This window comes from Neovison vison, chromosome 13 (genome assembly GCF_020171115.1).
Source record: "Neovison vison isolate M4711 chromosome 13, ASM_NN_V1, whole genome shotgun sequence".
NCBI lineage: Eukaryota > Metazoa > Chordata > Mammalia > Carnivora > Mustelidae > Neogale > Neogale vison.
Window position 1 is genome coordinate 30,183,505 of NC_058103.1, and position 16,959 is coordinate 30,200,463.

Below are 16,959 nucleotides of genomic sequence, written 5' to 3' on the forward strand. Positions count from 1 at the left end.
TTCCAAGGAACTGGAAGTTTTGAAGGGAAGACAGAGCAGATACAGAGAAATAATCCCAAGGAGCAAGTATGATGACATACAGAGGCATGTGAGACGGCATGTTACTAGGACTGGCCAGGTGACCCTCTAGGGCAGCAAACTGAAGGGGCCATTCAGAGAAAAGATGAGCCCTATGGGGGAGATTGCTGCTGACAGCCAACAAATGCCAAGAATGGCTCTGGGTAGATGGGAAGGGACAGAAGTTTGGGTCAAATTAAGCCCAGAACTGTGTGTGGTATAGGAACCATAAGTAACCTAGGAAGCTTAGGTTTCTGGGGGTGACAGACAAAACAGGGATGAGAGACAGGGCAGAAGCACTGAGAGTGTCACAGAGGAGGAAGGTGGATAGCAAGTCCAGAAGGGAACCCACAGGGCTCCCAGAGATCTGTTCCCACAATTAACCTCATGTGGTATGAAGGCTGGGGGCAGGGAGCTGTGGCTGAGTGTGTGGGATGGGGGAGGTGAGTGGGTGGGTGGGGTGGGGCAGGGACAGACCAGGGCCTCACAAAGGAACTGCAAATTTAGGAAGTAGCAGCTCAGATCCCGGGGGAACTTCTTTTTTTTGCTGCAGTAGAGTGGAAGGCAGCTGGGCCGGTGGTGGGGGGGGGGTTGCGGGGGAATTGCTAAAGCTATTTCTTTTCTCCAGAGGCTGAGTGAGACCCCAAGGAGTGAAGGCTGCTCTTTCTCTCCTGTGACTCTCCGTTACGTGACAGAAAGGAACAGGAGAGCTGAGAAGCACTCCTCTCCTGTGGCTCAGGGAAGTAAGGCAGGTTTGGAGAGAGAGAAGGAGGGGTTCCGGCATGGCAGCCACAAAAGTCAGAAAGTCAGAATAGGAGCTGAGTTTCCATCTGGTTGACACAGAGGAGGAAGAGGCGCAATTTCCAACTAAACCAATTTAGCACAAGCAGGCTCGAAAAACTCGAGAACACAAAACCACTAAGCCATTAGGAATTCAGAGACATTTCGGGCAAGGGGGTGTGTCTACCCCTGTATTAAAGCACACTCTTTTAAGTCCTGGTAGGGCAAGTTTTTGTTCTTTAAAATTATGTTATTCCCGGGCGCCTGGGTGGCTCAGTGGGTTAGGCCGCTGCCTTCGGCTCAGGTCATGATCTCAGGGTCCTGGGATCGAGGCCCGCATCGGGCTCTCTGCTCAGCAGGGAGCCTGCTTCCTCCTCTCTCTCTGCCTGCCTCTCTGCCTGCTTGTGATCTCTCTCTGTCAAATAAATAAATAAAATCTTTAAAAAAAAAAAAAAAAAAAGAATTCTTTAAAAAAAAATTATGTTATTTACATTATTTCAATCTCCCATATGTATTTTGGGATTGGCTTATCAATTTCCACACACGCCAAAAAAACTGCTGTAATTTTTCTTGGAATTGTATTGAAACAACGGATAAATCTGGAGAGAATTAACAACTTCACAATAGTAGAAGTTCCTGTTCGTGCACATAAAATATCTTATTTATTTTAGTCTTTTTAAATGACCTTTGTTAAATTTTTATAATTTCTGTCCAACAGGCCTTAAAACTCTTCTGTTTCTTTGTTTACTCCTAGGTATATTTGGGGGTTTGTTACTTTCTGAATGGGATTTTTAAAAATTATAATCTTCAGTCTTTGGTGGAATGGTTTTTACATGTTGTTATTTCATTCCTCAATTTTGTAGTGCCCTGTATTCTGATTGCTTGGCTACTGATTCTTTTGGATTTTTGGATTTTTGCACATATTACAAATGAGTAATGAAATTTTGTTTCTTATCTTTTAGTTCTTTTATTTCCCTTCTCATTTACTGAGCTGGGGACTGAAAGCTCACCAATGACCTAGGAAAAGCAACTACCAATGACCTAGGAAAAACAACTACTAATACATTAGCAGTTGAAATGCATTAAGATGCTATTAAAAGGCGCCTGGTGGCTCAGTCATTAAGCATCTGCCTTCGGCTCAGATCGTGATCCCAGGATCACGGGATGGAGTCCTGCACTGGGATCCCTGCTCAGTGAGGAGCCTGCTTCTCCCTCTGCCTGCTGCTCCCCCTGCTTGAGCTCTCTCTGTCTGTCTCACTCATATGCATAAATAAAATCTTTTTTCAAAAGATGCTATTAAATACTACAGTGTTAACCCAAAAACACATACACAATAAATAAAATAATGTTATGATATGATGCCTTAGAACATGATACCTATTTACACATGGCTGGAATAGCAGATGGATTAGAAAGGCAATGAATAATCCCTGAGAGGAAGTAACGTATTCAGAGGTGGCAGGGGATACGTGAAATTCGGAGAGACACTACAGTCACTATGGACATAGTCAAAAGTCACACCTGCAAGTGGACAAGGGGAAGTGATGAAGAGTAAAGTCGAAGGCACGTTTAGGAAACACTTTTACTCCCTTATGTCTATGCATCTAATTTGCTCTGCCAGTGAAACATCACTGTTACAAAGTATGAGACTCCACACCCAACTTCCAGCAAAGCCCGTGAACTTACCATTATATGTTGTATTCAAAATGAAGCCAAGTAACGCTACATCATTGGCACAAGGACACTTGGCCACTTTGAGATCTACCACATGTGGATAGACTTCGGCGATATCTTTTTTTGTCAGTACAGCCCCAAGATCCCACTGAAGAATAGGTTCTGTAGAAGTCAAATTTAGGTGTTTAAAATGTGGCTGCAGTCTTGGGGTACATTACTGGTATCCTTTCAGAGTTTTTTGTTTTGTTTTGTTTTGTTTTTCCAAGTTTTTATTTATATTCCTGTTAGTTAATACAGAGTGTAATACAGAGTGTAATATTCATTTCAGGTATAGAATATAGTGATTTAACACTCCGTACACCACCCAGTGCTCTTATCACAAGTGCCCTCCTTTAAGGGTTTTAAAAATACTATAAAAGGGCCTGTCACTGTCCCCCCAAATGGGTATATTACCTCACCCTTCATCAGTTAAGAAATAGGTTGATTCTTATTTTCCAGAGTAGAAGGAATGAGGTCTACCTGCCCTTGATGGGGGCCCAGCATGGTCACTACTGCAGAAAAGCATGTGGGAAGGGAGACACTGCTTTGACCATCTTTGGAAAGTACAACTGGGTTCAGGATCTATCCCTAGAAATGGAATTGTGGGATCACAGGACATTTATAATTTAGAGAACAACATCTGCTTCAAAAGCCCACACCACACATTCACTTGTCCTCCCATTCCAATGAAATGGCAACAGATAGAGAATCATCAGAATAAGTCCAGAACCCCAGGAGAGGATGAGGAGAGGTATCATCAGTGACTAAGACACAGAGAAGGACTTCTGGAAGGGACACAGAAGTTGGGCTGGGATTACAATGGAAAATCAGTCAGAGGGGGATGCGTTCTACCCTTCAACCCAGCAATCTATTCTTGGATATGCATGCAAAGGGTTGGAGCTGGATGATGTTAAATTTTAATGATAAAAAAATGGAAGGATTTTTTTTTTTCTTCTGGAAAAATAAAATGAGAAAGGAGAGTTAAAAAGGCAAGCCAGGGCAATTTGATAAAATACTGCTGTCTGAATTTCCAAAATAGTCAAAGCACTTTTGAAAAGAGATATCTAATAATCAATTCTTTAGCTGTTTATATTTCTACAATGTAAATCTTCACCATCTCCCCCAGATCTGCTACAAAATCCCAGAACTTTAAGTGATGTATTTTTCACAGTTGACACAGTGTAACTTAGAATGGAAAGAAATACAATTTATAACCAAACTAATTTACTCTGAAATTCAGAGACATTTGGACTGACTCTCCAGGGCGTAGCATGTCTATGCAGGCAATTAATAACCAGATCTTAGAGGACAGGGAGATTGGACTTTGTATCTGGAGCATGATTGCATTGAATTGAAAACACATTTCCCCAAATGGGCGATTCAGTCAGTTAAGCGTCTGCCTTTGGCTCAGGTCATGGTCCCAGGGTCCTGGGATTGAGCCCCACATGGGGCTCCCTGCTCAGCGGGAAGCCTGCTTCCCCCTCTCCCACTGCCCCTGCTTGTGTTCCCTCTCTCACTGTCATATAATACATAAAATCTTAAAAACAAACAAACAAACAAATACCTTTTTACTTATGTACATGCTCCTCAAAGTCAGATACTGTATTTTAAATGCTTTAGAATGAGGGAATGATTAAAAGTCTTGACTGTCACTGAGAAGTCAAGAAGGGGACAGAAAAGCGACCCCTATGAGAGGGGATGAGTGGCTATAATTAGGAGCAGTTGTTGTGGAGTGGTCTAGGGCATGGATTGGAGATTGGGAAATAGGGCAATACCTTTAAACATCTCTTTTGAGTCAGTAGTGAAGAAAAGAGTTCCCACTATAACTCTAACTTTAACCCTTAATTGCCACTTCTCAATGCTTTCTCCCCCGTGTCAGCATTTCAGGAAATGAGACCATCATCCACTTAATTGCTCAGTAAGAAATCTAGGATTCGTCCTGATGCCTCTGTCTCCATCACCCCCAGTCCACCAGGAAGCCCTACGAGCTCTTCTTCCAAAACGTATTCTGAAGACTCTTAACTCCTCAAAATCTCCACCGCTAACCCCAGCCCACATCCTCTGCATCACCTCCCAAGGGGACCGGTACAACAACTGCTAACCAATCTTTTTTTTTTTTTTTCCCCATTCCTTCCATCCTCCTCCAAGGGTCCGTTCTCTGCACAGCAGCCAAAGTGATCCATTTAGAAAGCATAAATCCAAATTTGTCACTCTCTTGCTTAAAACACTTGAACAGTTTTTCATTATAATTAAAATCAAGCCCACACTTCTTACCATGCTCCCTGCCAGCTTCTCCAAACTTACTCTAGGCCACTCTGTCTACCATTTACTATGTTTCTACATTACCAGCCTTCTTTCAGTTGCTCAAACAAATGAATCTCATTTCTGCATCTGGAACCTTTAACAACTTGCGAAACTCTTTGCTACCGCCATACCTCCATTCTTTCTAAATAAGTGTACACCAAAATTTAAATGCAGTATATAATATTCTGGGTACATTTCAATATATAAATGACTCACACTTCAAATTTTTTTTAAAAAACTGAATTATAAATTGTTACTTTAGTCCTTAAATGTAGCTAGCGCAGGACTTCAAAATAGCAGCCTCAAAAAGCTTGCAATTGCTATTGAATAAATGACTACTTTTTCAAAATTTGGACACTATGACAAAATAATAAAGTAAAACGTTTTGTCATTTTTGTTGCAGATATTTTAATTTTGGTTAAAGAAGTAAAACACTGTAGATAGGACTGAAGATATCTCTGTCCCCTTCATGGCCCCATTCCCAAATCTCCCCAAATGCAACCATCATGACATGGCTGCAGCTATTTCGAATCCACATTTTTATATTTTTACTACAATATTTCTGTACCCATCAATAGTATAAAGCACTGCTTTATGTGTTTTCTGAATTTTAAGTAAATGTTCTTCTATTCTGAAACTTGACTTTTCTGTCAATGCTTTGATTTCTGTTCTTGATGATATATGTGGTCTATTTCCTTCGTTTTAACAGAATACACTACAGGCATTTGTCTTTCCCCTACTGATGGACATTTCTGCTGCTTCTCCTTTCTCCTACTACAAATAATCCTGCAAAAATAGATGCACAGGTGTCTCTTGGCACACAGGCAGCCTTTTCTCTAAAGCAGTTCTTAATCCTCTGTACATCAGAATCACCTGTGGGGATATTTTTCCCTTTTTAATGACAGATTCCTAGCTCTGCTTGTAGAGGTCTGATTTTAATTGGCACATGGTTGGGTGGAGACATTATTACTTTTCTTAAAGCTACCCAGGAAATTCTTTCCATAAAATGTAATATTTCTTTATCTTTACTCTGCATGCTACACAGCATCGAATCGAAGTGGGAGTAAAAGAGTAAAAGTAAAAAGGACCTGAAACTTACATTACGCCATATGTTAACTAACTGGAATTTAAAGAAAAACTTTTCTTAAAAATGAAGGTGAGGAGAGTAAAGAAAAATGCAAAGTCCAGGAAAGAGGACTTAAAAAATTTTTATATTACAGTGCTACAGACGATCCAAAAGTTGGACTATAAACCAGACAATTGGAAAAGAGAGGTCTAGACAGTCATATCACTCAGTATTCATAACTTTAAAACAACCAATTTTTCATGGAAAAAATGTAAATGTTCTAACAAAGAATGAGCAAGAATTTTTGCTGATAGTCATTATAAAGGAAACTGTAATCCAATGAACAGTAACTTTTATAATATTTTCTAAATCAATATTATAAATATTTTATATTTCTAAAGATTTTCTATAATATATCTTTTATAATATTTTCTATAATAGAGGTAAAAACTACTTTTATAAAGCCACTGTTTGTTACGACCCCAACATGGTTATAGAAAAATATATATTTCCGTATTTCTCTAGCACCCTTTGCAGACCCCTATTAACAATTAATCACACACACACACACACACACACAAAAAATTAATCACACGTATTTAATTCTTTGTCATTCCTTGAAGGTAATGTTCATCTCTTCTCTCTCTCTCTCAGACTTAGTCTGGTATACAGTAGGGTACAAGGTTTGTTGGAAGAATATTATTAATTCCATTTTACTTTTATCTGTTGGCATTTACCTCGGACATTATCCAATAGTGTTCCTTCAGTCGTATAAATATTTAATCCATGTTGTAAAGTGATCCTTACTAACCATTCTTCGACAGCTGCAATATCTGAAAACAAAAGACAAATAATCAGCCATTTTTTAATATACCAAGTTGGTGAAATTTAAGGCTACGTAAACATGACCAGCATCATTACTCTTTATTTTGCAGTCACTTTGACTGCATTTATATATAAGGTTTCTCATGTTTTTCCTACAGACAATTTGATGGTAAAATAAACAAAAGAATTATGAATTGGTTTTATTACCACAACATAAATCCAGATACTATTTAATTTAATTATTTATGTTTTTATGTTTTTACATGGGGCTTGAACTCATGACCCTGAGATTAAGACCTGAGCTGAGACTGAGAGGTGCACACTTAACTGCCTGAGCCACCCATGTGCCCCTGTATAATAATACTTTAGGTCATAATTTTTCTCCAAGAGCTGTTATGGCTTAAAAAGCAAGTAATGACACTTCATGTGAAGTGGTATACTACTATTTTAAAGTAAGCTGTGATTAACTAAAATATATAGTGTAACTCCTAAGGCCAACACTAAAAAAAATTTAAAGTATAATTAATAAGACAATAGTGGAGATAAAAAGGGATAAAGCATAATTAATATGAATGACAACAGAGAAAGAAAAGTAGAGAAGAGATGGAACAAACAGAAAATAGTCTGATGACAGGTTTCAATGCAACCATATCAATAATCACATTAAATGTAAGTGGTCTAAAAACATTAGTTAAAAGACAGATTTCCAGACTAGGTGTAAAAATCGGGACTGAACTCTATGCTATCTATAAGAAACCCATTTTAAATATTTATAAATGCATTGGTGGGTTAAAAGTAAAAGACTAGGTGGGTCTGGGGAAGCCATGGGTGGTGAACTCAGCCTGGGAGCTCTTATGACATGGCCAAGCCTGAGGCTGAAATCAGGGCACACTCATGAAAAAATAAGCCTGACCCAAATGCCTTGGCTGCACAGGCCTTCAGGCACGCCCAGGCATCTGGTTGGGTCTGCGCACCACTCCAGAGAGGATTTGCCTCTCCCAGTGGTTCTGAAGCAGCTTGTACCTGAGTAAATCAAGTGATAATTTGTGCTTCTTGCCATCACTATTTTCCATCAAGCAATTCCTGGGCTTTGGGAAAGAAAATGGTGTGAGAAAACACCATATAGGTTTCTATAAATGGAGCTTCCCATGTAATTGGCTAACCCAGAAAGAGAAGTCAATCTTCTGGTGTATGACTTAACTGGCCTTCAGTGGGAGGGGTTCAAAGTTGGTATGTGCATAACTATCTTTGGCTTTTAAAAACAAGAGGAGCTCTGAGGATCCCCAAGGCTTGGATAACTCTCTGCAAGTTCTGGTTACAAATGGTGTGGTTCCTGTGATGGTACCCAGAGTGATTGGATACAAGGAAAAGCATGGATTTAATTCTTTATTAACAGTAACATCTAGTTATTTTCCGGGTTCATTTTATACCAGCTGCATCTCTTTCCACAGGTGTATTAACTAGCACACATCTCTGTTTGGTAGTATACTAACCCCGCTCATCCTAAACACGTGGGAAATAGTATTCCCACTGGCAATGTGGCTCATACAGTGAAGGATGTATAGGAAGCAGCCAAGAAGTTGTGCAAAGCGAGGCTAGTGGGCCATGGGAAGAGTTCAAGAGCTGGAAGTGGAAGAGTTCAATGGCAAAGTTCCAAACAAACCTCATCAGGTAGTGGACGTGCCCTCACATCTGCTTCAGATGCCATGCAAGAACTCAGGGAGAACAACAGAACTGCATGAAGAGTTCTAGAAAACAGGGATGTCTGGTTGTGAAGACTCTCGCTCTGGGTGAAGAAGGCTTCCCCATTAGCTAAGTGACCAAGGTGATGGTATCCCACTCTGAAAAACAGCACCATAGCTACTCCACTGTGGGAAGGTTTATTTTGGCTTAGACCCACCCGGTTGTTTTCCATAGAGTCCTTCCTACAGCTACAGCTCCTCCGTGGAACTAGTAACCTCAGTAATTTTTCATCATATCTTGCTGCCATATGATATGGAAGAGCAGAGAGCCTCCCCACAGCTCTTGTGGCCTCATACCTCCCACCTCGTTGTTACAGAGTTGAGTGTCTACAATCTTTACAACACTGGAGACTTCCCCATTCCTGACACGGCAGAGACCTCCCATTGCTCTTTGTGGACCCCCTCCCTCCCCACAACCCACCATGCTTGTCTCAAACCACCAGTTAGTGCAGGAGGCATCTGGAAGTTAAAGACATCTGCTGAGTTGGCCTTGATAATTCGGTCCCAGGGTCCTTCCCTCCCTCACAGGCATCCCACCACTCTCAGATTTAAAGTTCTACCTTCCTCCCTCTGATTATATTCTCAGTGGGAGGCATCAGTACCCTTGGGTCAGATCTTATTTGCTGTGCCTCGGTTTTATTTCAAAATTCATTTGTGTGCTTCCATTCTGTTGACTAATGTGCTCTAAAGGTTGTCTTGGGAAAACTAGGCAAGAGGGTGGAAAAAGATACGTTATGCAAACACTAATTCACAGACAGCTGTAGCAGCTCTATCAATCTCTGACAAAGAAGAATTTCAGATGGAGGGAGTATCAGGAATAAAGAGGGGCAATGTGTATGAGAAAGGGATCGATTCCCTGAAAAGGAGGGACAACTAAGTGTGTACGTGCATAACAAGAGGTTCAAAATACATGAATCAAAGGCCGATAAAAATGAAGAGAGAAAAGTAAAAATCCACAATTATGTGGGATATTTCAACACCCCTCTTCAGCAATTGACAAAAATCAGTAAGAATAAAGAAAAGCTGAACACTACTAACCAACTGAGCTAACCAACATTTATAGAACACTCCAGCTGAGAAGAGCCGAATAAGTACTGTCTTCAGGTGCACTTGTAAGATTCGCCAATTAGACCACGGGAGACATCTTAACAAAGTATCACATGAAATATGTTCTCAGAACACAGAATTAATCTAGAAAAAAATCAATAACAAAGATATCTGGAAAATCCCCCAATACTTAGATGTCTTACAACATTTTTTTAAAGATTTTATTTATTTGATATAGATCAAGATTGAGACAGGGAGAGCACAAGCAGAGGGAGAAGCAGGCTCTCCACTGAGCAGGGAGCCTGGCACAGGGCTCGATCCCACACCTCCATGATCATGACCTGCACTGAAGGCAGATGACGCTTAACCGAGTGAGTCACCCAGCAACACTTCCACCCCACTTACAACGTACTTCTAAAAAACCACAGGTCAAAGAGTAAGTAGTATGGCGAATTAGAATATATTTTGAATTGAAAGAAAATGAGAGCACAACCAAGCCAAAATTTATGAGATGCAGATAAAGCAGTGCTAGAGAAAAATACATAGCAGAAAAATATTTATAGCAGATAAAAGAAACAAATCACCTATCCGAAGCCGGGGTTGAAAGATAGCAATGGCCTTACACAGAGTCAAGTAGTAAATAGTTTGGGCTTTATGAGCTGTGTGGTCTCGGTCCCAACACTTCAGCTCCGCCATCATAGTGCTTTTGAAAGCAGCCACAGCAAACAGAGAAATTAACGAACATGGCTGTGTTCCAGTCAAACTTTGTTCACAAAAACGGGCTGCAGGCCAGAAGTGTAGTTTGTTCACCCCTAATCTAAAGGTTCCAAATTTAAGAAACTGGGGGGGAAAAGCCATAGATTAAACCAAAAGTAAGTAGACTAATAAGAGTAAATGTCAATGAAATAAAGGACAGGAAAACAAGGTTCACAATCAATGAAATCAAAAGATACTTCTTTGAAAGGGTCTATAAAATTGATGAACTTGTCAGACTAATCTAAGAAGAAAAAATGCAATAAATAAGTCATATTAAAGGTGAAATGGGGACCATCACTGCAGGCTCCCTCTTCTAAGGAAAATAAGAGTATATCACAAACAGTTCTTGTGTCATAAATTCAAGACTGTAGATGAAATGGAAAAGTTCCTTAAAGATACAAATTGACAAAATATACTTAAGAAAAAATAGAAAACCTGAGTATGCCCCGTATCTATGAAGGAAATAGAATTTGTGGTTAAAAGCTTTTGCACAAAGAAAACTTCAGGCCTACATGTTTTCACTGGCCTGGAGAATCCCACCAAACATTTAATGTAAAGAGGACCCTGTAAAATCTTTTCCATAACATAGGAGGGACTCTCCCTCATATTTATCTATTTATGTACTTGTCCATTTCTCTTTTGAGAAATCAGCTTTATATGTTCAGGGTCACTTAGTTCTGTAAAAGCCTATGTACTTATATTCCTTCCCACCAGGTTTCCCTGCAAGTCAGGATTTCAAAAACCACAACAACCACACAGCTCTGTGGGGTTCCAGGCAATGATCACCTGTATTTCTATTTTGGCAATTAGACCAGAACTCCCTTTCAAAAAACCTCTGTGCAAAGTGCTGTATTTCCTAGAATGAGGCTCACTGTTTTTCAACCTTGAAAGGCACTCAGAAACCCTAGCTTACAGAAGTTAGTCACAATATCACCATTGGTCTAGTAATTATACAATTAATAGGTCCTGAAGTTACTTTATTGAACAGAGGGCCTCAACGGGAAATTTCTCGTAACATTCTTGTCTGCCTCTGCTGACTGTTTTGGGTCTGTCTTCCATGGGAATCTTCACCCTGAAAGTCCTGGGGCTGACCCCCAGCTGTAGCGAGTTGCCAAGCAGAGCCCATCTGGAGGGTTGGAGGGGGTGGGGGATTTGGACCACGGTCCCTTGTTGGTCCCAGCAGTGCTGTTGGACCCAGCAACAATGAACTTGTTTATTATTCATAAACCCTGTCCAATAAAGAGCATGAATCAAAATTAAAAAGCCAACCTTTTACCCAGATCCCTGGATGAAAATGATTTTTAAAAATCAGTATAATTTGGGGCTCCTGGTGGCAGAGTTTGTTGAGCGAGGAACTTTTGGTTTTGGCTTGGGTTGTGACCTCAGGGCCATGGGATTTCCAGAGGATGGGCTCTGCTCTCAGGGCGGAGGCTGCTTGGGACTCTTTCTTCCTCTGTCCTTCCTCCTTGTCCCCCGCATACTTGCCACCCCATACTTGCACACATGGGGCTCTCACTCTTTCTCTCCCTCCCTCTAAAACAAATAAAATATTTTTAAAATTCCTGTAATTTATATCCAAAATTCCTGTAATTTATATCCAAAAGATGGCTATTAAAAATAAACCAAGAAATATCCAGAAACTGGTTTCTAGTGAAATCTTGACTTGCAATACAATAAAATGATCTAGACATGTTCTTTTATCTATGGGGAATGCACTGCTATCACAGCCCCTTATTTAAGTCTTCCTGGAACTCCTTAAGCAGACAGCATTTCAATTCAGAGACCAAAGTGAAAATACTTTTGAAAAGAAAAGCAATGTGGCTGGGAAGCCTTGTGCATCTTGCCAAACACCCTCTGCCCTTCCCACCACCATGAGCTTCGGCTTTCTGGAAAGATCAGTGGTTTCCTAATCAGAAACATTCTAGAAGTCATCAGAAATGGAGGGATAGAGACTCAGCATCTGCGCAGGTGTGTTCCGAGTTTCATATCTGGTGGTCTAGAGCCCAACAGCTTGATCCTGTAGGACATCTTGAAGATGTTCCCCAGGGGGATGAAAATTCTAAAGCATCTGAGGCTCCGTGAAGAACAGGATGTTATCCCCTGTTATGGGCTACCTTGACTCCTCCCCAAAGCCCTGCATGTCCTTTTTCAGCTTAAAGTTGAGCACCACCCTGGTGTTCATCAGCAGCAAACAAACAGCAGAGCAAATATGGTGAGTGCTGTGAGATGTATAAGCCTGACAATTCACAGACCTGTACCCCTGGGTCAAATAATACATCATATGCTAACAAAAATAATTTTACAAATTTAAAAAATAAAAAAAGATCGCATTATTGGGTACCAAAAGGAGATAAAGACCTTAGGAGTAAAACTCCAGACTGATAACCATGAGAACAAACTAGCCAAATGAGTGCAAAAATATATGAAAAGGATGACACACCATAACCAAGAGTTGTTTATCCTAGGAGTGTAAGGCTAGCTCAAAATTCAAAAATGAATCAATCAAATCCACCCTCAGGGTGCCTGGGTGGCTCAGTCATTGAGAGTCTGCCTTTGGCTTAGGTTATGATCCCAGGGTCCTGGGACTGAGCCCCACATCAGGCTCCCTGCTCTGTAAGCCTGCTTCTTCCTCTCCCTCTGCCTGCAGCTCCCCCTGCTGCACTGGCTCTCTCTCTCTGCTCTCTCTCTCTCTCTCTCTCTCGCTATCAAATAAATAAATAAGATCTTAAAAAAAGAAAGAAAGAAAGAAATCCGACCTTATCAACACACTGAAGAGGAAAATACTTATTTTCTCAACAGATGCAGAAAGAGCATTTAACAGATTCAACAGATTTAACACCAATTCATGATAAAAATTCTGCAAACTAGGAACAGAAGGGACCTTCCTTAACATGTTAAAGGGCATCTACAAAATGCCAAAGTAACATTATACATAATGATGAAAGATTGAATGTTTTCCCCCTAAAATTGGAAACAAGGCTAAGATGTCCTCTTATCATTTCTGTTAAACATGGTACTAGAGGTCCTACCACTATAAAAGAGAACAAAAAAAAAAAAAAGAAAGAAAGAAATGAATACATACTAGAAAGGAAGAAATGAAATTCTCTCTTTTTCTGGATGAATGATTTTTCTATGTCGAAAAACCAAAGAATATACAAAAGCTACTAGAACCAATAAGTGAATTTAACAAGGTTGTAAGACACACAATCAATCTACAGAAATCAATCATATTTCTACATACTAGAAATGAACAGTTGGAAATTCAAATATTAAAAAGAACCACTTATAATATACCAAAAAATGTGAAATACTTAGTCATAAAAATCTTTTTTTTAAATGTGTAATATCTCTGTGCTGAAAACCACAAAGCCCAGATGAAATAGTTCAAAGAAGATATACATAAATGGAGAGGTATACAGTGTCCATGGATTGGAAGATTCAGTGGTAAGATGTCAATTCTCTCTAACCTACAAATTTAATGCAATCCAAATCTAAAAACCATGGGATTTTTAAATAGAACTAACAAGTTTATTCTAAAATTTATAAAGGCAAAAGAAGTATACTAACCAAAACGGTTTTGAAAAAGAGCAAAGTTGAAGGATTAACATTACTTATTACAAGCTTATTGTTTATTTTTTATTTTTTTAAAAGATTTTATTTATTTATTTGACAGAGATCACAAGTAGACAGAGAGGTAGAGAGAGAGAAGGGGAAGCAGGATCCCTGCTGAGCAGAGAGCCCAATGCGGGGACCCTGAGATCATGACCTGAGTTAAACGCAGAGGCTTAACCCACTAAGCCACCCATATGCCCCTACAAGCTTACTGTTTATAAAGCTTAAGTAATCAAAACAACATGGTACTGGTGAAAAGATGGAGAACCCAGAAATAGTAATACAATGGACACAAAATAGTTTTTATAACAATGATGCTGGAATAATTGGGTATCTGTATTCCCCCCCAAATAAAACTAGTCCATATAACAAATTAGCTCAAATTGAGTCAGACCTAAATATAAAACTTGGAACCATAATCTTCTTGAAGTAAATACAGGAGAATATCTTTGTGAACTTGAGTCAGCTATGATGCCCAAAGTGTAATCCATAAAATAAAAACTGATAAATTAGACTTCACCAAAATTAAAAACTCTGATCTTCAAGAGATATTGTTAAGATATGAAAAATACAAGATATAGCATAGGAAAAAACTATTTGTAGATCATATATCTGATAAGGGACTTGGATCCAAAATAATTAACAAGCTTGCAAAAAATTTGCATAGGTAATTCAAACAGCAAATAAGCACAAAAAATGTTCAATGTCATTAGTTATTAGGGAATTGCAAATTAAAATTATTAAATTTCTCTATACAACTATTAGAATGGCTAAAATTACACACACACACACACACACACACACGTGCCCACACATACACCTTTATACATATTAAGTCCTGGCATGGGTTCAGATAAACTGTTGGTGAAAATGCAGAATGATACAGCTACTTTGGAAAATAGTTTGACAATTTCTCATAAAGTTAAACTTACACTTATCATATAACACAGCAATCCTACTACTCGGTATTAGCCAAACACAAAAAAAATTTATGTTTACAAAAGAACCTGTATTCTTGTAGCAGCTTTAATCAAAATAGCTAAAAATTGTAAAAATCCAAATGCCCGTCAATAAAATTAACTCTGGTATACCCATACAATGGAGTACTATCCAGGAAGAAAATGGAAGAAATTACAACATAGAGAAATCTCAGATGCATTACGCTAAGTGAAAGAAGCCAGATTTAAAAGGCCGCATTTTCCATGATTCCACGTATATGAATATGTTCACCAGAATAGGCAAACACGATAGGAAAAGAAAATAGATCCACAGCGATGGGGGGCTTGGACAATGGGGAGAGGTTGACCATGGGTGGGATAATGTTGTTGGGTACTGGAGCAGTTCTGTATCTTGATTGTAGGGATTACACAACTGTACATATTTGTGCAAACTTACTGAACTAGATGCTTTTCAAAAAGGGTACATTTTACTGAATGCAAATTATACCTTATTTAAAATGTTATAAAAGGACAAATTATGAGGTGTAAATCAAAGAGGAACTCTTTTTACTTTCAACAGTTTTAAGCTGTCAAACTTCAGGCTGCTTTCGGCATTTCCTAGCTATCACTGCACTTCCCTATGGCTCCATGGGTCTCAGTTGAATCATTTGAAATGGACACGATAGGGGCATCTGGGTGGTACAGTTGGTTAAGTGATCGACTTGATTTTGGCTCAGGTTATGATCTCAGGGTCGTGGGATCAAACCCTGTGTCGGGCTCCGAGCTCAACACAGTCTGCTTGGGACCCTCTCCCTCTTCCTCTGCCTTTCCCTACCATCTCTCAAATAAATAAATAAATCTTTAAAAAAAAAAAAGAAGAAGAAGAAGAAAGAAAGAAAAGAAAATGGGCATAATAATTGTGCCTAGCACATAGTGAGGGATAGATTAGTTAGTATAGGTAAAGTGTTTAGAATAGTGATGAACCTGCTAGCTCTACTACTATGATGATTATTTTGTTACCTCTGTGGGTGATGTGTCCTCAACTACCCTTCCCAAGATGTCATGCTTACATAATACTTTAATTCATGCCAGAGCAGTAGATAAGATATGATTAAGGAAGAAAAAAAATGAAATAGCAAGTATGGTCTCCTTCCCCCTGAACATATTTTTTCCTGATTTCTAGCTTATTAATAATTAGGCAGTCCTCTCCTATTATATTATGAGCTCACATATATTTATTTATAATCACTCCAGGGAGTTGTATCAAGAGAGGCAGAGCTCATGTGGTGTCTTTCCATATGAAATACTTAAGTTCTCAGATCACCGTTATTCCTGTCTGGGTGACCCTAGAATCACTGCATTTCTGAAATCATAGTTTATTACTAGAAGGAGCAAAAATAATAAGTGATCTTCATTTTTTCAGTTATCAAACTCATGTCAATATTATGCCAAGGAGCTAGAACATTCCATCCTAATATTGATGAGAGTTAAGTTAGATTTGAAAAAAATAAAAGGAGTACAATTTTCAGGTGAGTTCTTTGAAAAAAATATCACCAAGTTTCCAATAGATTAATTTGGAAAAAATTAAGATGAATACAGACAAATGTGTTGATCTGGTTCATATTAGATATTACAGCAATGAGGTTGCTTTTGCAGATTTTTTCTTTGATACTTCCTCATCTGGAAACTTTTCTATCTTCTCTTTCTTACTTTAAGCACCACCCACATTTACTCTGAAAGACACACAATCTCATATGCCCTTTAACTACTCCTGTACCTAGAGGGGTTGGTCAGTAGGATCCCCATTGTCCTGGTCCCTTCCCATTTGACTGGTACACAAGTGGGTGCTGGATCAACACTAGGCCAATTAAAGATACTCTCCTGGGAATCTGGAATTGGACTGGCTCCTAGGAAAAATATACTTTCAAAAATTGACTAGCAGTGAGGCAGCGTGAAGAGCTAGTCAGCAGAGAGAGAAAAATAAAAGTAGATTTATAGAAAACACAAAATGAGAAATAAGGTGAAAGTCTTGATGGTTATCCATATCTTAGTCCTAATTCCTTCCTATAACCTGGTTGCATTTTTATCTTTGGGCTCCATGACAAAAACAAATATCTTT

General features: G+C 39.1%; 1 protein-coding gene and 1 pseudogene across 1 annotated transcript in view; one reads left to right on the forward strand and one right to left on the reverse strand.

Moving 5' to 3' along the window:
- CATSPERB (cation channel sperm associated auxiliary subunit beta) overlaps window positions 1-16,959 on the reverse strand; it is a 109,946-nt gene that overhangs the window by 84,285 nt on the left and 8,702 nt on the right. Inside the window, 2 exon segments of the mRNA XM_044231233.1 lie at window positions 2,524-2,673; window positions 6,658-6,753. Coding sequence (XP_044087168.1) covers window positions 2,524-2,673; window positions 6,658-6,753 — 246 coding nt within the window.
- LOC122894009 lies at window positions 7,160-8,497 on the forward strand (annotated as a pseudogene).